The sequence below is a fragment of the Leuciscus leuciscus genome (assembly GCF_965113295.1).
Source record: "Leuciscus leuciscus genome assembly, chromosome: 5".
Lineage (NCBI taxonomy): Eukaryota > Metazoa > Chordata > Actinopteri > Cypriniformes > Leuciscidae > Leuciscus > Leuciscus leuciscus.
In genome coordinates, this window is record NC_138729.1 from 17,568,685 (window position 1) to 17,590,158 (window position 21,474).

At 37.3% G+C, this 21,474-nt stretch overlaps 3 protein-coding genes and 1 long non-coding RNA gene across 4 annotated transcripts; all 4 read right to left on the reverse strand.

The window, feature by feature from the left end:
• Positions 1–664: 664 nt before the first annotated feature.
• On the reverse strand, positions 665–1,436 carry cmlc1 (cardiac myosin light chain-1). The gene has a single exon (XM_082169265.1). It carries the CDS (start codon positions 1,377–1,379, stop codon positions 789–791), a length of 591 nt encoding a protein of 196 aa, XP_082025391.1. The 5' UTR covers positions 1,380–1,436; the 3' UTR covers positions 665–788.
• A 2,988-nt stretch (positions 1,437–4,424) lies between these two features.
• Positions 4,425–14,813, reverse strand: ak5l (adenylate kinase 5, like). The gene is made up of 8 exons (XM_082169264.1): positions 14,559–14,813; positions 8,758–8,944; positions 7,899–8,072; positions 7,520–7,692; positions 6,850–6,963; positions 6,367–6,558; positions 6,129–6,215; positions 4,425–6,039 (listed from the first exon to the last, which is right to left on the reverse strand). Exons 1-8 carry the CDS (start codon positions 14,616–14,618, stop codon positions 6,019–6,021), a joined length of 1,008 nt encoding a protein of 335 aa, XP_082025390.1. The 5' UTR covers positions 14,619–14,813; the 3' UTR covers positions 4,425–6,018.
• An 835-nt stretch (positions 14,814–15,648) lies between these two features.
• On the reverse strand, positions 15,649–16,730 carry LOC309498245. Its single transcript, XR_014205893.1, has 2 exons — positions 16,538–16,730; positions 15,649–15,953 (listed from the first exon to the last, which is right to left on the reverse strand). It is a non-coding gene; the product is annotated as an uncharacterized lncRNA (long non-coding RNA).
• A 3,027-nt stretch (positions 16,731–19,757) lies between these two features.
• Positions 19,758–21,115, reverse strand: gpsm1a (G protein signaling modulator 1a; the record flags this gene model as incomplete). Its single annotated transcript, XM_082169266.1, has 2 exons — positions 19,758–20,682; positions 20,804–21,115. The coding sequence occupies 2 exons, from the start codon at positions 21,113–21,115 to the stop codon at positions 20,497–20,499; spliced, it is 498 nt and encodes a 165-aa protein (XP_082025392.1). The 3' UTR covers positions 19,758–20,496.
• Between the last annotated feature and the right edge of the window lie 359 nt (positions 21,116–21,474).

The following is a 21,474-nucleotide window of genomic DNA, read 5'->3' on the forward strand; positions in this document are numbered from 1 at the left end:
TTCTGTCATAATTTACTCACCCATCTGTTGTTCCAAACCTGTAGGAGTTTCTTTATTTTGTTGAACACAAAATAAGATATTTTAAAGAATGTTGGTAATAAAACTGTTGATGGTCCCCATTGACTTCCATAGGATTTATTTTTTCTGATTATGGAAGTCAATGGTATCAACTGTTTTGTTACAAACATTCTTCAAAATATAAAAATATAAACTCATACAGGTTTAGAACAACATAAGAGTGAGTAAATGACAACATATTTTTTTATTTCTGGGTGAACTATCATTTTAATTCATGACCACAATATGTTGTTGTTGTTGTTGTTGTTTTTATCTGTATGGCATGTAAAAAATAAAAAATAAAAACAGACAAGCTGAGTGATACAAACATTATCCCAGTGTTAGACTTGATATCTCCTTGAACACAGCTCAGCCAATTCAATTTGAGGTAGGCCTAACTGTTGCATAAGGTTGCTTTTAGAAAACTAATAAATACTTTGCAAAGGGAATCTTTGCCAAAACTCCTTTTTGCTCTTTTCTCGCTCCTTTATTTTGAAGAGTATACTGTAGAACCAGTAGTTAAAGCTGTATCTTCCTTCTCTATAACATCTGAATTTGACAACTCTACAACAAGATTTACAGAACAAAAAAAAAATCTCAGACGAAACAAAATTTGGATGTTTTTTATTGGTGCTTTCCAAGACATACAGACAAGACATACTTTCTTTCCAGTGTTTTGACAGTTGCCATTTAGAGTTCCAATTTCATTCAGCAATCTTTGCAGCTTCAGCTCACCCAGAGAGGATGTGCTTGATGAAGGACGTGTAGTTAATGCAGCCGTTGGCGTCTTCTTGTCCGGCCATCAGACGGTCCACCTCATCTTCTGTCATTTTCTCCCCAAGTGTTGCCAAGACATGACGGAGCTCAGCACCCATCACTGTTCCATTTCCTTCTTTGTCAAAGACTCTCAGACCCTCAACAAAGTCCTCAAATGTCCCCTGGTCTTTGGCTCTTGAGATATGCTGCAGCATGGGCAGAAACGTCTCAAAGTCCAGGTATTTGGTGTTCATATCTTCAGCCTTGGGCTTCCCCAGCACGGTCAGCACGTCAGCATTGGTAGGGTTGTGACCCAAGGCCCTCATCACGTCTCCACACTGGGAATACCTTATCTTCATCTCGCCCGTTGGCGTCTCATCAAAAAGAGTAAAGGCATCCTTGAACTCTTCGATCTGGTCAGCAGTAAATTCCAGCGGGAGACTCTTCAGGTCCAGCTCGGGCTCTTTGGGTGTCTCTGGAACCGGGGCAGGAGCTGGGGCTTCTTCTTTCTTTGGCTCTGGTTTTTTAGGCTCTGGTTTCTTGGGTTCAACTTTTTTCGGTGCCATAATGCCGATGCTGAGAGTGGAGATGGGAAAAGCTGGGAAATGTGTTGTAACAGCCCCTGTTGGGCATTTATACTGACATGTCAGAGAGTGTGATAAGGCTTATCAGAACTGGAATACTGGCAGACTATATAAGGAAATGAACTGGGTTAGGGTTAGTGTTACTCATACCATGTTGAAATGCTTTTGTCCAGAAGATAAGACCAGACCAACCACCCCTTTACCCCAGTAAAATGAACAAAATCCTTAAATGTTCTTAAATAGAGCAGGAAAATTGTGTTAGCTTACACAGGAACAGACTTCAATGTAATTGTTCAACTAAAAATGAATATTTGTTTATTCACATATGATAACTTTATGTGAGGAACAGACCAAGATGTAAGTCATTGTTCTCTGATAATGTCCACTTTCAGGTTGTTGACCACTGGATGTGACTGGATTGAGTCATTGAGTAAGTTGAATTTGAGAACTGGATACATTTTATTTGTGAAGAACGAATCATGCTGTTCAGTTTTGATAAAGGGATAGTTTACCAAAAATGAAACTTCTGTCATCATTTACTTTATTTGAAAGAGTATGGGTAACCAAACAGTTGATAGTCCCCATTGATTTCCATAGTATGGAAAAATAAATAAATAAACAAACAAACAAACTACGGAAGTCAATGGGGCCCATCAACTGTTTGGTTACTAACATTCTTTTAAATATCTTATTTTGTTTTCAGCAGAAGAAATACATTCATTCAGGTTTTGGAACAACTTGAGGGTGAGTATATGATGACAGAATTTTAATATTGGGGTAAAATATCCCTTAAACTAGATCAACCATAAAGATTAGTCTAAAAATATGTTTTTTGCTTATTTCATAATCATGCCAAAGACAGGGTGAATGTCTGAAATACCAACTTAAAAGCTATCCAACCAATTAAATGATAACAGAGTTTTCATGTGTGGGTGAACTAACTAATCAAACAGTTTTGGTCTGATCATTGACATCAATTGTGAGGAATAAAAGCAGAGTGACATACAGAGTGTTCCACAGAAGAAAGAAAGTGTGCAAAAAAACAAAAACGAAAAAACAAACAAATAAAAACACTATTTTAAAGGAGCGTTAGTCTCAACCCCATTTTAGAGGAAAAGTTCAAGAACTTTAAAGCGGATAAGAATTTTGAGAGTAGAGAAACATACCAAGGTTTTAGTGTTCAGTGACAGTGTTTTAGTGTTCAGCGACAAGAACAACATTCAGAACACAGTGCATTTATGTCATATGATGCAGAATTCAAAGTTGTACATTTCAAACCTGAAGCATGTATTTGTGTATGGAGGAGTCTCCAACTCTTGCCACTAAGAGCTGCAAGAAATTTGCCAGACAGGTGATAAGCTTGAATCTATTCTGAGAGCCAGCACATACCATCACTCCGTCACAGTGATGCTGTTTATAACACAGTATTTTAAGCACACTAAAGATACCATTTTCTTTTTATGGTAAATGTTAAGTCTAGTTTAAAGCATCCTCAAAGCTCACGTTTTTCCAAGCATTTTTTATAATATTTCAAAACTTAATTTGTAAAAATGAAATAAGAAAGTATTTTTGCAAATGGCTATGACATAACTTTCCAACCAGTGAGGATAATGAACAAATGATTTTTAAAGAATAAAAGTCTGCCATCTAGTGGCTTAAATGTTATTTCGTTTTTTTTAGCCAGAAGTGAGTGTAGAGATTGTATTGCTATTAAATGATACTTAACTTTACCACTTGTTATTCCACTGTGAATCATCTTTCAATAAGCTTGTTTGAATTCTCCTCGGTATTTAAAGTAACAGCGTTTTGGCACTTGGTCAAGGTCTGTCAACAAGGGCAGAAAGTCTGTATTCACTGAGGTCCCACTGTGAGAATGTGGCACAGCTGGATTGAATATCTATTAATGAGAACACAGCCTGAGGACACGTCTGATGCATCTCTATTATTTGTCTCTGTCCAGTGCGTTCATACTGTGGTGTAAGATGAAACCATGTCCTCAGAACATCAGAAACACTGTATTAATCAGTTGTCATTTAACCCATTTTAATGCTTGTTGTAGGAATAGGTGAGGTAATTTGTTTGAAAACAGTTGATGTTGTTGCATTTGACATTGATATCGTATTTTACTTTGGTGCTTTTTTTTAACAACTCACATTTTTTCTGGCTTGACCTCTAAATGTACAGTAATAAAATCAGGTCAAAACAACAAACGTCTCTGCTTTAAAGTCATTACTACAAAAGATGTACAGAGAAAATTCACAGTGAAATACAAATAGAGGCAACATAATAAGTGTAAGTGTCCCTCAGAGCCGATCCTGACCTCCCTGGGGCCCTAAGCAAAATTCTGTTAAAGGAGTCATGAACTGGATTGTTTTATTATTTTATAATGTTGCCTGGGGTGCCCTTATAATGTTAGTATGATTTTTACATTAAAAATGGTCATAATTTATAAATAAAAGCCATTTTTCCAAGCCTGATTTCAGCCTCAGATTTGAACGCTCTGTTTTAAGGGGCGTGTCTGCTGTGAGACTGCAGTGCAAACGCCCACTGCTGTGATTGGCTGACATGCTTGCATATGAAATAGCTAATAGTATTACATGAACTCTGTCGAAAACTTTTACTACGTTTTTACTATTACAGCTATCGAGATTAACAAATCGTGAAAAGTATCGTTTAAAGCATTATATTTAAATCTATTCCATCACATGAAAGGTTGCAGCATGATGAGCACTGACTGAGCAGATGACAGACAGTCTGTTGATCGCGTGAATAAAGATCTTATCATTGCAACGCAATTTTTGTAAAATGTTTAGCACAGACACCTAAGCCAGTGGGAAGGGTTGTAGGAACCGCGTCATTAAAAATGAATTTAATCCACTGGTCCCTGATAGCTTGGTCCGTTCTTGGAAGAGAAAAAACATTTCCATGTTGATTCTGGCAGTCAACAACAGAGAAACTCACATGTGCACCACGTTTCTGCATCTTTCACGGTCGAGTGCGTACTTCGAATCGGAATTCATGGTCTGCGGTGTCCATATATGGTATATCCTGCGCCGACTTGACGTCAAGTCGGCGCAGAAATTAACATCACGTATTTGAGTGCGCGTGCACGTGGGCTGGTTGACGAACCCAGGGGTAAACAAACGCTTCACTTTTAAATATCGGCTTCCCGGCCAGTGTATAATCGTTAGGCAATCATAACATACATTTTTTCTCGTGGAAAAGTGAAAATTACAGGTCATGACTCCTTTAAGGGGCCCTCCTACCTGACCCATGAGCCATGTAAACCATTTGCCATTGCCACACAGTCACACCTGATACCCCAGTGCTCCCACTACAATCCTCCCTCCTTTAACCAGTACTAATGAAAATGTAATTTCTGATATCAGAAAAATACATATTTTATATTAATATCAAGAATTCACATTTTAAATAGTACAAATGTAATTACTGATATCAAAAATGCATCCTGTGAATTAATAAAAAGCTAAAATGGCTTGCCATAGCATGTCACTGTGTTTTAATTGCAATAAAGCCATACTTGATACTTGATGGCTATTATTTACTGAGGGATGTGCATCCATATTGACCAGTATGTCCAGCCAATCAACGTTTTAAATGCAATATAGCCTATAAATCAATAGTCAATGTCAATGCATTGCTTTCCATCTTGCTTTACTGCAGAGTTGTAACTAAACTGACTTGGAGTCTAGATAATCATTGTCTTGTTTTAAAAGGATGTGCGCCTATAATGAGGAGTGCCATCACGCCCATATTGTACTGGTCCCCACAGATGTTTTGCTGGAAAGTGCGCGTTTCATTTCGTGCACGCGCATATGAACTCATGTTAACGCGCGGTGCGGTTATCTTTTCCGAGCTGCAGGTTATAAACAAACACCGTCCCCCTTTGTCGTTTATCAAACGTAATAAATAGTTGTATTTCACTCTCACTTTTTTTTGTCAGGCACAAAGTCACAGAACACAGCCCTGAAATTGGCAGGTGTTGTGCTGAATTTTGACCCCCGCCAAATGATTACCCCCCTAGCATTGGTAGGTTTAGGATTAGTTGTGGGGGAGGGGTTCGGATTAGGGGTGGGGTTAGGATTAGGCAATCAGTTACTGACTTCAACGAAGGGGGTTATAATTTGGCAGGGGGTCGAAATTCGGCACAACACCGGCATTAGCAAGCAAGACACAGAAAGACCAAAAGGTGCAATGCCCAGCTGGGTTAGACAGACTAGAAAGAGATGCACATCAATTTAACCTTACTGTTCTTTGCTTACATCAAACTTGGAGAGGAGAGAACACAAGTCTGATTGCTGTTCCCACAATTCACTCTCATGGTGTTTTTTTCTCTCTTTTCGTGACCAGAAGTATAGTTCCGCTTAATTTTCTCAACGATGTTGTAAACTTTGATTGACACGCTTTTACACGAGGGGGAGGCGGGGCCATGAGTAATTTGCGGGGCCCTACACATCTTGCGTATAGGGCTGATCGGCTCTGGTGTCCCTTTTCACTGATTCTGACCCTCGAGTTTATTGATGAAAAATAGTGGAAAATTTTGAAATTACATTTAAGATTTAATAGGAGCAACTGTGGGTTTGGATGTGTAGACGTCCCTCTAAAGATCCTCAGTACTGCTCTGCAGGAAGAAAATAACTTTTATGAAGCAAAAACTAAATTTTAAAACACAAATTGTAGAATATTATGTAACTTTTATTCAAAACCTACTGCATTCGTGTCACTAGGGAACAATCTTTCCTCTACAATGGCACAAATATCTGTGAAAATATCGTCTTCTTCTCGATCCGCATCGACCTGACCAAGCAGAGTGAGACAGAATTGTGTTTCACAGCCTTAAACTGGAGATTATTATTATTATTTAAAAAGCACCTGTAATCAGAACAGCTTGTGCTTTCAAAACCAGCTGAATTCAACAGTTAACATAAAAATAAGAACAGCATCTTACCCTTACAATAAGTCCTCTCTCCTGGTAGTACTTGGCTATGAGTGTGATATTGTGTTTGAAAGTATCGAGTCTCTTCTCAATTGCACGAGTATTGTCGTCGGGACGACCCTGCTGGGACGCTCTTTTCTCTAAACGCTGCCGGAGTTGCTGATTAGAGCAGGCAAGCAAGATCACCAAGTCTGGAGAGCCGATCTGAGGAAACATGAATGTAATTTACTGTACATCAGACATTGCCATAACATACTAAGACATGCATTATGCAGGTTATATACTGTATAGATCCTGGAGGGCCACTGTCCTGCAGAGTTTAGCTCCAACCCCATTTAAACACACCTGAACTAGCAAATCAGGGTCTTATTAGGTATACTAGACATTTCCAGGCAGGTGTATTGAGGCAAGCAGGAGATACACTCTGCAGGACAGTGTACCTCCAAGAGCAGGTTTGGACACCCCTGGTACAGACCATCAGGAGGAATATCTGACCTGCTCCTCAAAGGTAAACGTCTGTGAGATCTCTCTGGGGAATCCATCCACAATGAATCCTTTAGCATCCTGCTTCTTGATAAACTGTTGTTTCAGCTCTTCAATAGTCGTCTCCTAAAGGATATTATGTCAGAACAAGACTAAGCATGAGGTGACCTTCTTCATTTAATATTGTAAGTAAACTACTCAAAAGTTTGAGACATTTATTTAATCAGTTAAACAGCAATATTGTGAAATATAATTACAATTTAAAATAGCTGTTTTCTATTTCAATATATTTTATAATGTAATTTATTCCTGTGATGGCAAAGCTAATTTTTCAGCAGCAATCATTCCAGTCTTCAATGTCACATGATCCTTCAGAAATCATTTTAATATGCTGATTTGGTGCTGAAGAAACATTTATTACTAATATTAATGTTGAAAACATTCTTTTCAGGATTCTCTGATGAATAAAATCTTCAAAGACATTTATTTGAAATAGAAATCTTTTGTAACATTATAAATGCCTTTACTGTCACTATTAATTTTACACATTGTTTTTTTAATCTTGCTCATCTCAATCTTTTGAACGGTAGTTTATGTAAAAAATCAACATTGACAATCAAATCAGATGTGAATACACCATAGCTGCAAAAATTCACATTGTTTGGTGGTCAGATTTCCAAACCTGAGGTGCCAATTCTCCATTGGCAATGATCTGAGCAATCAGCTCCCATTTCCTATCACTGGGGGCATGATGCAGCAACTGGTTCCTTAAAATTTCCCCAACGGACACATGCTCGAAATCATAGCGATGTGCAATTTTAGCTGTCTGAGTGCCCTTCCCACTGCCGGGTCCACCTGGAAAATATTATAGCAAATCCCACTTTACATCACAGAAACAGCACAATGGAAATGTTAATTTCAAATTAATTCATGTCAAGGTCTACTGAATTTTATTTCATCCAGCTCAAAGAGTTGGAATTTAGAATGAGATGAATTCAGAAAAAGATGACTGAAATAGACTGAAAATGAGAAATGACCAGCTGACAGAGATGATCACTCACCTATGATGAATATGATGTGCGGTCGTGGTTTAGATGGGTCAAAGACATCATACTCCTGTATGAGCCCAGAGGACTCAGTCATATCTGAGTCACTTTCTATGGAGAACTGGGCTTGGATTGGTGGCAGCCTGTCATATCGACGGTAAGGCCCGGGACCAGGCCCAGGCCCACTGTCTGTGGAATTAAACAGATTACATTCATCAGTTCTATATGACCTCAGATTCTTCTTAAGGCCAATTAACACCACACCGACAAACGCAGACAGACGGCAGCACACACTTTGTCAGGTTTTGTCGTATCATTGTGTTACCCCTGTCGGAGTCTGTCGCCGATTCAAACACTGAATCGACCCAAAGACCCTGCGTTTGTCGGGTCTTGGAATGTCTGAGAAATTACGTACTGCAAAGACTTTCGGCATTGATCGGCGTTTGTTGGTACAGTGTGAATTGGCCTTTAATTCACTCATTTGATAAGAATCCACACAATACTGTGTTTTTAGACTTTCATTAATGAGATATTTGGTTAATTTTAACACTTGAACCATCTTCAACCTTCCTAAATTTCTTTGCAATGTTTTAATTTTCACAGCTGTCCTTCAGATTCAAAATAATGGTTACTTAACTGCTTACTTTTTATCTAGATAATGTGGTTATTTTTGTGATTTAAAGAGAGAGGCCAACAACAAAAAAGTAATGCATTAATAAGCATAACAATTTCACAAAAAAAAAAGCATTGTTCAATGTATAATTCAGTAAAATGAAAGAACTGCCAAAAAAGTAAATGAAACTAAAATGCAAGTGTCATTTTAAAGTATATCCATCATGTACACAACTAACTGTTTTATTTCTAGCTAAATTACCGAGTTTGCAGGGGGCTTTCTTCCCCTGTGCTGGGGTGATTGGTGGTAGAGGTTTTCGATCAGGTGTAATGAAAGTGTCCCAGGCCACACATTCAGGACCGCCGAGGTCTCTTGTTTTCTGCAGGCAACTCTCCAAGAATGCCAAAGGGTCCTCAGGCTTGTGGTACATCAGCCCTGTTAACATGCTCTGTGAGATGCACACACAGAGTTCATATCATTTTATTATATGAAATGCTTAATTGACATGAGTGTTTCACAAATATGAATCTGTATTTCTTGTAAAGTGTATAATTCCAGTACATCTATTTGTGTAAATGACTTCTTTCATCATGTCAAAATGTTATACAGTATCACTGACAATTGTGGCCTTTGAGATATCAATCAGAGTCTTTCCTTGTTTTTTAACCTAAAAAAAAGAAGAAGAATATGAGCACATTTTTCGTTTATAAGCCAAACGCAGCTAAACGATTTCTGGATGGAAAGACAGAGGGAAAAAACCATTAACAATCTAGGTGGGAGACAAACAATAATAATTGCAAATTGTTTTTCTATTCATCCCACACGTGTTAGCAGTTCGTACTCCGGACCATTCAGAGGGACAGGGAATGGAAAATCTGAGCTCTAAATAATCAGCTGTTTGCTTCTTTTGATGCAAATAAAACTGCTTGTGAATTTACATCTCAATCCTCACGGGTATCAAACGGCTAAAGACACATTCAACTGCTGAATAAAGGAACAGTGTCTAAACAGAAACGAAACAAAAGGCTGAATTTTCTAAAGGTATCCGTTTAATAATAGACCACAGCATTTTTAAGGACTAATGCAGTATCCATACGGATAAAGAGCATTAAAAACAAACTAAGCTTCACTGTAAAAAGTAGCAACCTAAAATCGTCACCTTCTTAATTTATGACCTTTTAATTTTGTTGCTGTAACCTGTAATGTATTTTGGTTGACTCAATGACGTTAAATAATATTTAGGATATACAAATAATTAATTTAAAATGAACCCTAAAGCATACATAGTTGATATGCAAATCTCTAAAATCTCTAAATTATCAACATGATAAAAAAATTGCAGAAAAAAACTGTTGTACACAATTTACCACTGTACATGCCTTCTGTCATCTGATAAATTTATACTTTACTGATTTTTATGAAGTAAACATCTAGGAATAAATTGTATGTAATATTTCAAGACAAACACTTACTGGACTAAAAGCAACTCAGGTTTACTTGGTTATTCATACATCGTTTGTTTTATTATTATTATTATTACAAAAAATACATCAGGCTATTGAGGAATATTTATTTGTACATAATTAAAGAGCTTTGATCATAAAACGTTTTATTATACCTTAATTTCATTATTTAAATATCAGCGTACTTATACATATTATTGGGAGATATATAGAGTGATAACTGATATTTTCTGATTTATATGCATGTTAAGTTAGTAGTCTGCTATAAAGATCTCAAACTCTCATTTCATCTAAATTTTTGGCCATATAAATTCCCACAACTGCACCAAATTGCATACTTTTGCTCAGGGCCTCTGAATAAAATTGAGATTTTTTTGTCCCCTTGCCCCCCTGCCCAACTTCTTATTGGTTTTATAATTAGGTGTGTTTTTAACATTAAACCTCTGTATTTCTTGATACAAATATAGCAAACTTTTTATTACATGAAACCTGTACCTATAGTCTGTTTTTAAAGAGTACTGTCGTAGAAATGTTAAACTGTATATTAAACTAACCATGTTTCTAACATCTAATCTTATTTAACATCTAACATTTGAACAGGATGTATTGTACGAAACCAATGGAAAACTTGAGTCTTTGAGTGTGTGCGTATGTGTGTAAATAACATAGTTTGGGAAATGAAACTAGACAGTCTGTTAGAATCTTGTGATTAACAAATGAAGTCATCATTAAAACAGAGTTTGCTTGTGCCAGTGACAGAGGAAAAAGGTTGGGGCTTTTGAACCAATTGAACCAATCCTATTGAAGATGACATGTTAGTCTTATTTGTTTTCTCGATTCTATAAAAACTGTTGTATCTGTGTTTTACGGTGGGATTCTCAATGGAATTTGTCTGAGATCCTCCGGCCTTGCTTCTTGGGAGAGATTCCCTGAGAACTGCTCGGGAAGATCTCCTGGCCGTTAATAAAGGCATTTAAAGGACATTTGATGAAAGTCTGTTATTACTGCTACGCAGCAGGTCAGTTTAGGGAAGCAAGTAAGTTAAGAGACTCGGCCAGTTGTCGACGGAAGACGCAGAGAGCTAGAGTATAAAGGTTATTAAGTGTCGACGGATGGCGCTATGGGTGTCGATTTGAAGACACCAGATTTTATTTATTAAGTGTCGATTTGCAGACGCTAGATAGTCGGGTTTAGGGAAAAATCCACTACAGTACAAAGCTGCACTGCTCTTTGGGATAAAACTCTCATGCCTACTCAACAGTTCATCCAAATTGCTTTACAGAAGAGATAGAGATGAGAAAAGCACACATCTCTACAAGCTCAAACTGCCCAAAAACTATGAACTACCCACTGCATGAAAAGGAGTGTGTTAGAGAAACCCTATACTAAGACATTTGAAACTAGAAAAAGCAGAACATGGAGAAAAAGGTCTGAAAGAACTGGAATGCAAAACACATTCAAATATTTAGAATTGTCAATTTGTCAAATGTGCATGTCTTTGTATTGTGGAAAGATCTCTTATGTGAGTATTTACCACCAGCATGCCATCATGCTGGTGAGAAGTTCAACATTTTAAGTTTACATTGTCCCATTTCACGAATACTATAACGAATCACTGCAGTCAACAGCTTGAAGTATCTATGCTGTTAAATAAAAGTCAGTAGGCAAATGTTGTAACTTGTATGCAATTATGCCAGTGTTTGCAAATAAGTGTTACTGTGGACAGTGGATTAACCAGCAGGTTGTGTGACACTGCAATACATTGAAGGGCCAGATGCAGAAAATGCCACAGTTGTGTGCACAGCTGGCATTCAGGCATAAGAGTGCGGTCTGAATGAAAGGTCAGGGATTTGTTAAAATGCAAAAGGGTCATTACTGGTCATGTGAATGTAACTCTAAGTCACAAGTATAGCCAAACCTGTTCACACTCACACACACACACACACACACACACACACACACACACACACACACACACACACACACACACACACACACACACACACACACACACACAGACACATATACGATTGAAATGATAGGTGAATAGCAAATAGCACAGATGTAAAAGCACCTAACCCTGGTTGTAACTTGTAAGCATATCTGAAAACACCATTTGACCAATTATTTAAATGTTAAAAAATGCATTTGTAATCTTTCAAATATATATATATATATATATATATATATATATATATATATATATATATATATTTGTATAGTTGCAATGCTATTTGCGGTCTCTCCGTGTTGCTTTGAGCGTGATTGGTTAATCTGACCGTTATCCAGGAATCTGGCCAATGACCAGTGTGCGTGCCTTTTTTCGGTCAAGTTTGAATACGTCTGTTGGAGTGGGCATGTGCTGCTGCTCGGCATCTGCAGTAATACTTCAGTCTGTCTTTTTTTTAAAACCCCAGATGCACCAAGGATCCAGCTATTTGGAGGAGTATTGCTCTTCTTTATCTGCTGTGTCTGTCACTTCTGGTGCAGAATCATGGACCTTTTGTATGTTTTGATTTTACTTATTATTAAACTCATATAGCTAGGATTCTGAATTTAAAGACAATGTAATATTTGTCCACATATATTATCAGATTTATATGGAGCCCACAGGGGTCAGTAGAATATTGTGGAAAACAATATAAAACTGATTTGGCAAATACAAAGCTAACAGCAAACAGCATCATTTGTTTCTTTCTCCACCTGTTTCATAAAATCATGACCTCATCATGATAGCAACCCTAACTGATACAGTAAGAACATGGAGAAATGCCATTTTTAGTTTTTCAGTTGGGGGCTCTGAAGAACTGTTTGGGAATAATTTGTTGATAATGTAAATTTACATCTGAATAGTAAAACAGTTTTAGGATAATATGGTGTGATTGAATCAGTGACAATCTCATAATCAGTTTTGTATTTCAGTTTAAGTTGAGAATATTTCATTCAACTTTTATTACATTTTGATGAAACTGTTAATACGTACAGTATTTTAAATGTGAAACGTATTTTATTCAAAATTTGTACTGCATTTCTTCATAAACAGAATTCTTAAATTTAGATTTATACAGTATTTGTACAAACTTTTTATTTTGTCTTCCAAAATAAAACTGTTCATTTACCATCTTGAGCAACACTGTTGAAGTTTGAAGGAAATTTTCACTAAAGGTTTTAGAGGAAAATTCTGTAAAATAAACAAAAAAGTGTTTTTCTCTAAAACCTTTAATGATAATTTCTGTAAAATTATTGTTGTTGCTCTTTATTTGGATTAAGCTATTTTACTTTAATTGTACAGTTTTTGTTTTTTACAGTGTGTGAGCTCCATGTCTGTTATTCATATGATATATCAGGCTCACATTTGTTTTATATGTTTTATATGTTTTGTCTAATTCAGTATATTTCGTCTGGTTCAATAAAAATAAGTCTGGTTTTCAAAAATAAAAATAAAGAAATATGTAGGTTTAATTGTAGGTTAATGTTTTTTTCTTTCAGTAAGTCTTAAGTAAGTTTAATAGCAAATGCTGAGACTAACATACAGTAAAAACTATTACCATCAAGATAAAAGCAATACAGGGAAAACATATATTTTAGTAATATTTTATTGGAAAATAAACTTTCAAAAGAATAACGTCAGCAACTTGGCTTTGATAAGTTTAAATACTAGTTACAATTAAATAATTACCAATTAACTACAATTAAATAATAATATTAAGTTGTCTACTTTACTTCCCCCTTTCTAAATCCTTGCACTATATGCCATATCTTTACGTGCATTCGGTCACAGAGGAGTTTCAGAGATGTATATCTAGAGGTATTCACATGAACTTAAACCTGCATGTTTGCATTCCCCAGTTAGCTGCGTGTTCGGTCACATGCATGCAAGAACAGGACTTTTTCAGTCCTTCGCTCCCCTTCGCTCTCCATTGCCCACATTTCCCAAGTCACAAGTAAATATAAAGTATAGCTTGTTGCCTTGGTGACAGCCAAAAGTGTTGATGTGCTGAAACTCATGTTTACAACCTTCATTCTTTCTGCCCTTCCTATATTGTGCTTCCTTATCAATTTGGAGATGGAAAGCTTATCAGAAGTGTGTGCAACGATCCTCCATGGACACAGTATTTTGTATGCAACAACATATCTCCCACACAAGCACTTGTTGACGCTGTCTGAGGAGAATCTTCCCTATTCTGACAAGCTTGAGAGAGACCCTCTGCTTTGCCATTACAGCACCATACTTGAGGATCACCATAGTGACACTTTCAAGTAGGCTATCTAATTTACCACGTAATTGTGCATGCTAAATAGACACGAGTTTTTGATTAATTCATGTTATCAGTTCAAATCTGATGTCCATCTTTAGTGAGGCCAGTTTCCCAGATTCTTGATGTAAAGAGTGTTGACAGTAGAAATAGGTAACTACCAGATACATCAAATCATATTCTCTGAAGAACTCTGAGAAGAACTGAAAGGTACAGTGTCACCTTGAAAACACAGACATAATCAGATTTCAGACACGCAGATGTTTCCAGATGTGTTATCTGCTATATTAATATTATTAATGCTATATTAATATACAAGGCTTCTCTTCTGGGTGATCCTTACCTCAAAAAGGTGTGGGATCTGTCGTTTGGAGAGGTAATCCTTCGCGTCGTTTGTGTTCATTCTTTCCGGTTATCCAGAACAGCGTTTGTAAGTCAGTAGAGCGGCAGCTGTGTCTTGTCTATCTGCTCATCTGTTGCGTTTAACCCTCAGAGCAGCTGTGCTGGGTTGCACCATCGCATCGGGCTGTTATCCGCTGCTTTGACGCCGATGACCTCCGGCGATGTGTTTCTATTCAACAGTAGTCACGCTCATGAATGCTGAGCTCAAAGTGAACGCTGCGTAGTCGCGAGTAATAGTCTAATCGATTTCGAGTAGCCCATCTTTGTAGCTATACCGCAATACAAAAAAGGGTTATCATGCCACAATAACTTTTTTTTTTTTTTTTTTTTGTGTTTGATGTGACACATTTTTTATAAGTTATCTAATTTGATGAAATATAGCCTAATCCAGCACAGTTCGTTTTTTAAAGCTTGCTGATGGTGAAAATCAAGTTTTTAATGTTGGCTATGTCATGTGGTATTTTTTTTTATATGCTTTTAAAAGACAAAACGTGCAAATTCATAAGTCAACACCACTGTTGAGTATTTTCTCCTTAAAACTACAGTGAAGAAAAATGCAGTCTCAAAAACCAATCACTTCAACGTGCGAGCGGGCTTTTCATCATCATTATTACTATGATGCGAAGCAGGGAGTCTCAAGAGAAGATGTTATCCCGGTATATTTTTCTCTTGATATGAAAAATCGTTTACATTTAGCAATATAGCAGGTGAATTATGTATTGGGCTGCTATGATGTTATCAGGGCCGGCCCGAGGCATAAGCGAACTAAGCGGCTGCTTGGGGCCCCCTCGCCACCAGGGGGCCCCCAATCGAATAATTTTTTTTTTTACATATTAATTAATTTAAACAAGTGACATAAACGAATGAAAGGATTAATAATTCAAGACAAGAAAATTCTGATTTCATGATCAATATACCTGCCTACAACTGCTGCTGTGTCTGCCAGTGTTTGAGTCATACGCATAACCTCGCGTGCATAGACAATTTGTGCGCAAAGTCACGGTAATGTTAAGCCATGTCACAAAAATTTGATTTGATCAAGGGCGAAATTGTCAATCACACATTGGGGGGGACAGCTGTGGGACTTTTTGTGTTGGTGCATGCACACATTTTTTTAATCAAAATAAAATAAAAGTCAGAGTCCGAATGTTTGTAATTGTATAACACGACAAGGAATTTTATTACATCTGATCGTCAAACCAACGTATAGGCCTACTCACCCTGTAATGATTACAGCATCGGCATCAATTTCAAGCCTGAATTGACGACAAAGCGGCCAGTGATCTCTCTCTTATATTCTTCTATAAACATATAGTGGCCAGGGCCGCATTAAGACCTCACTGGGCCCCGGGGCTACGAGTTGCCAATATATTTTAATTTTTTATAAACGCTATAAATCCATCCATTTGTTTCCCTAAAACGTTATAAATCCATCAATTTTTTCCCAAAACGCTACAAATCCATACATTTTTGGAAAAAAATTATGGATTTGTAGCGATTTGGGAAAAAAGCGTTTGTCTTTAAAAAAAGTATTTTGTCTTTTATTTTTCGTTTTCGCATTTATGAGAAAAAAAAAAAAAACAATGTTAGGCTACGTGACAGTTCTCCATTACAGAAGCGGTACTAAAAGACTTTAAAACTTTCACAGAGACCTCAAACAGAAGGCACAAAGCCTTTCTTTAAATCGACTTTCGTTTTGTATTAATTGTATCTTAATTTTAATACATTTTCCGTTAACCAATTTCCTGGATTTAATAGCCTAAATAAAAAGTAGGCTAAATATAGCCTATATAATCAAGCCGGCGCCTGAACTGGAGCTTTTTACCATTCATAGATATGTGCCAAATGTCTGTCAGATTTCGCGCTCCTAACTCTTCTTCTGTTTGGTTTTTCCTAACTCACTGACAGTGCACGAGCTACTAAAAGGTATAGGGAAAACATGACATGGATTTCAGGAGAAATAGGTTTTGTTAATGTATATTGTAAGGTCAGTCGAATGGATTTGGGAAATGGACCGGCCGGGATTTTATATTTTCGGAGCTGGAAAGAAAGACGTATTTGCAATCACATCGATATTGCCCGCATAATCATACAGTAGGCCTACGATCAAATATTGGGGGGGACAAATTGTCCTTCTTTGAATATTGGGGGGGACGTGTCCCCCTGTCCCCCCATAGAATTACGCCTATGGATTTGATCAATGATTTATCCTTTAAATGTAATGATATTCAGAACAGAACAAGAATAAAAAAATAACTATAAACAAGCCAAAACGAAATAATTTAAAGCGAGAGTGAAAGTAAGCGGCGTTGGGCTCACGTATCTCTCTCATTAGAATCAAAATGTTTCAACATTCGCGATGGATTTGGATGGTAAACTATTCTTTATCATAGGCTTTGTACTTCACTCACGTTCCAATATCGACGGAAAAAATCATCCTCTTCACGCGAGCAAAAATGTGCTTGGAAACATCACAGTGGAAGATTACAAAGCTGGAATATGTTGTGTGTGTGTGTGTGTGTGTGTGAGTCGCGGGCGCGATCGAACAGTGGAAACATAAAAACATACTCCGTCATGTTCATACAAGACATCATTCAAAATGCAAAGTGTTGCAAAACGTTGGAGGATATTTTGCAAATAATTTTTTTAATATGATTTGTGACAGTTTGTTTTCAGAAGTTTCCAAGAGTTAGTAAAAGAGTAAAGAAAAAGTTAAAACTTTTTTAAGTATCTATTTTTTATTAAGTATTTATTTTGTATTAATACATAACGTCATTGTATTAATTTATAATGTAACATTATAGCGTGACATTGTGTCAATAATCGTCAAGCACAAGTGACTCTGCGTGGTGGGAGGGGGCCCCCAAATCAAATTCTGCTTAGGGCCCCCAAAAGGCTCGGGCCGGCACTGGATGTTATGGTGAACTATGCCTTTCTCCACTGATGTTCTAAGTTGTTCAAAGCGTTTGTAAGGATACAGATTTTTAGAAGGCAGCTGTCTTACTTTGACATGGCAAACGGGAACATGGTTTGCAACACATTATTAGCTGTTTGATAACGTATAGTCAAGCAAAAGGCTAATCATATTAATTACCATTATGTGTCCGACTTTATAAAGAGCGATACCATCGTGCCGTGATTAGCCTACCTCAGTAAAGTTGACCAAGAATCTCTGAGCTGGTTTGAGTGAGTGGAGGCAGGGCTAATTTCCATATTCAAAATGAAGCAAGGTTATAGAGTTATATTCATGCTAGGGGCTGTTTACACGACACAGTTTTCAACTAAAAGCGTAAACATTTTTATTTCATGTAGACGGCGTTTTCACGGATCCTTGTGAATGGGGATTGTTTTGACAATGGTGTCCTCTGTATGCGGAAAACTCAAAAGAAAAACTTCTACGTTTTAAGCTTATCATTGACGTGTAAATGTACCCTAAGGCATGAATTTATTATTTTATTATTAAAAAACGTTTAAATATGTAATTTTGGTGATCAAAGATGAGTTTTAAGGGATACAATTATTGACTACAGGGGGAATTTTAACAAAACGATGTTGTGGGGATAGGCCAGCCTATATTTATGAGAAGTAGTAGGCTAAATCTTTAATCAAGTGAAAAATAATGACATTGACAAATCATCAAAGAATTTGTTCCCTGATTCCCTCATTTTAGGTAAATCGCGGGATTTACCTAAAACGAGGGAATCAGTAAAAGGAACAAATTATTTGTATTAGTAGGCCAAGTTGTAGCCTACTAAATCGTTGCCTTGGTTTGAGTTAAATCGCAGCCACAATTAAACTAAATTATGGAACAATATGCGAACAATGTGGCCACAAATTAAAGGGATAGTTCACCTAAAACTGCCATCATTAGGCTACTTACCATCATACGTAGCCCCTACATGGTGGTGGGAAAAAAAATTAGATGGGAGGAAAAATAAGTCAATGTTTTTGCGTTCTCTCGCAAATGTTTTGCGTTCCCCCTGAGAAACTTTGCGTTTGCTCACAAAATATTTGCGTTCCACTGAGAAACTTTGTGCTCGCTGGCAAAACCTTTGCGAGAAAACGCAAAAGCATTGCCAAATAATTTATTTTTCTTCACCATGTCCCTTTAGGGGCTCTTTACCCTCAAGTTGTTCTAAACCTGTATGAGTTTCTTTCTTCTGTTGAACACAAGATATTTTGAAGAATTTTGGTAACCAAACAGTTGCTGGCCCCCACTGACTTCCATAGTAGGCCTATATATTTTTTTCTATGGAAGTCAATGGGGGCTAGCAACGGTTACCAACATTGTTCAAAATATCTTCTTTTGTGTTTAACAGAACAAAGAAACTCATACAGGTTTAGAACAACTCAAGGGTGTGTAAATGATGACAGAATATTCATTTTTGGGTGAACTATCCCTTTAAAAATTACGATTTAACTAAGGGGATTAAAGGCACACTATGCAGTTTCCGTTTTTCTCAAACAGCGACCCATAGAGTCGCTGTGGAGTACTTAACGTTACTGACGTATACCACTCATGCAGAGCCGTCTCTGCACTCTTCCGACCACGCTTTCTTCGTTTTCTTCGTCGACTCTGCCATGATTCACGTCTGAAATGCGTGCTAGTGTCTTCCATAGAGGCTGCCTCATATGTTGTTGATGTATGTGACGTCGTGCCGTAAAGGAAGTCGTGATTCTCGCGATATTTGTCGAGGCGCCACCTCTCAAACTTGCAGCTCCCAATACCCCCCCCCCGCCGCTATGCTATCGTGATGATTCGCCCTACTACGAGTTCGTTTACCATCGAAATGATTTCGAAGCTGTTATATTAAGGTAGAAATCTTGCATAGTGTGCCTAAAATGTGGCCACACATTATTTTTCTTTTCATGTGCAGGGCTCCGTACAAAAATGACTGTTTTCAAACAAGCTTCAAATGAAAATAAACCCACCCCACTCACAGGTTAGACCAGTCTTATGTCGGCTCAAATAAACAGAATATGTTAGCTTTTGGTGCCACTAGTAGCACAGATTATCAATAATTCCTTAATTTCGTAAACACCAAGATTTTTGTAATGGTAAGATTTTGTAATTTGTACACTGTTTGAAGGAGATCCTTAATTCATTATGATTTTGCTGTAATAAAAATAACCATAAACAAATTAAAGACATACTGAAATCATACTTAAACATCACTTTTATTCCAATGAAACGAAAATCCATGTTAAACAGTGCACCTTAAAATTTGTCTATATCCACTTTTCACAGACTATGCACTTTTTAATATTAAAGATGGATTTAGCCTGTCTTAAATATTTTAAAGGAAATCTATTACTATTAGTATTATTTATATTACTTACCACCAAATGAACTGATACATGAGCCATATAACTTCAATGCAATTGCTCCCATCTGTTGGGAATCAGTAAATTCATATTCAGTGTATGCTGAAACTCACTTTCCACTTGAATTAAATGAACACACACCTGCTTGAGGATTATGCGCTGCCGTTGTTTGTCACACCGATCTATATTGTGTTGTGTGACAGTAGTTAGTAATATTATCCTTGGAAAGCATCAGTGTGTTAATCATTTTCCATGGTGTTGTTTTACTTGAAATCTGCACAAACATTTTTGTGAAAGAACAATTATTGGAACATACAAACAGGTGAGTGTTTCCATTCCCTTTGAATCACATCCTGAGGCCACATTTGGACTCACCATGACCTTAGGGTAAATTGACTGCAAAAATATGAAAAAATTCAACATCCTACTAATTAAAATAAATCTATATTACTCCCAACTAACCCCATCCGTGGAAAATCTCACAAAATGTGCAGCCAGAGAGTCAGAGTTTGCAGAAGAATTTTGTGGAAGTCACATCAGAAATGCCACAGTCTCTAGCTTGAGCCCTCAGAGGTTTTGGACTTATGATTTAAGTCTGTTTCATCCTTTTCATCAGAGTGAAAAGAAACCCGTTGTTCATCCATGCGTTTGGATTGCACTCTCTGAATTAGGCTGAAGAAGTCTTCATCTGGGTCTGGCGCTGGGGGCAAAGAGCACCTCTGATCATTGATTCTGGAGGACTGGAGGAGGGGAGAGGTGATAAAGTTCACAACATGCAAACAGAGGAATTCTGAGGAATGTAAGTGTAAACCATATTTGTACATCTTGCATTTGATATTTAATTTCAATTACTATTGTTACCTGATACTTTATGAGCATGTTGAAAAACTCGTCACTAGGTTCGCGTGAACTACATGCCTCACACAAGTGTTCCACATTGTTCTGTGCTATCCTGATGCCCAGTCGGTCCCCTATACTGGCTCTCTGGTCATCCAGTCTGCGGCTCTGGGAACTGGCTATCAGGTCAAAGAACTCCTCTGTCTGGGTAAGTGAGATGAGGGAGGAGGCTCCTGACAGTAAAGGGGACTGAGGCATGGAGGACTGGGGTCCAGTCGAGGCCGCTTGGGCCTGGGAATTGGGCTGTTGAGGGAGCTGGCAGCGCCGGTTCTCCATGCCGCTGCTTCTGGGTTCTCTAAGCACAGTGAAAGGGTAGACCTCATTAGAGGTCACTGGGACTTACCCTTAAAAAAGAATACAGAGCAAAAGATGAAACATTTAATGAAATTACTAAAAATCTCTTATTTTGAAGCACATGGTGACCAATCTCACAACACGATAAACTTGATGAAAATGTCAGTAATCATTTTAGCAAGTGTGGTTACGTTTGAGGTTTACCCAAAATGAAGTAAATATATACTAAAAACTATACTGAGATTATTAGACACGTTTAAACGTATCAATTTTTTCTCATTTTCTGAAAAATGTTTGTTCTCTAATGTGTGAAATAGGTCTGGGATAATAACTTATTTTAG

Bases quoted from the DNA above. Each gene is read 5' to 3' on its own strand.
- cmlc1 (XM_082169265.1), bottom strand. From the start codon at position 1,379: ATGGCACCGAAAAAAGTTGAACCCAAGAAACCAGAGCCTAAAAAACCA.
- ak5l (XM_082169264.1), bottom strand. From the start codon at position 14,618: ATGAACACAAACGACGCGAAGGATTACCTCTCCAAACGACAGATCCCA. The intron at 6,559-6,849 runs GTCAGATATTCC...ATGTTTCCTCAG, and splicing joins CGTTTACCTTTGAGGAGCAG to ATCGGCTCTCCAGACTTGGT. The intron at 6,216-6,366 runs GTAAGATGCTGT...CTGCTTGGTCAG, and splicing joins AGAGAGGACTTATTGTAAGG to GTCGATGCGGATCGAGAAGA.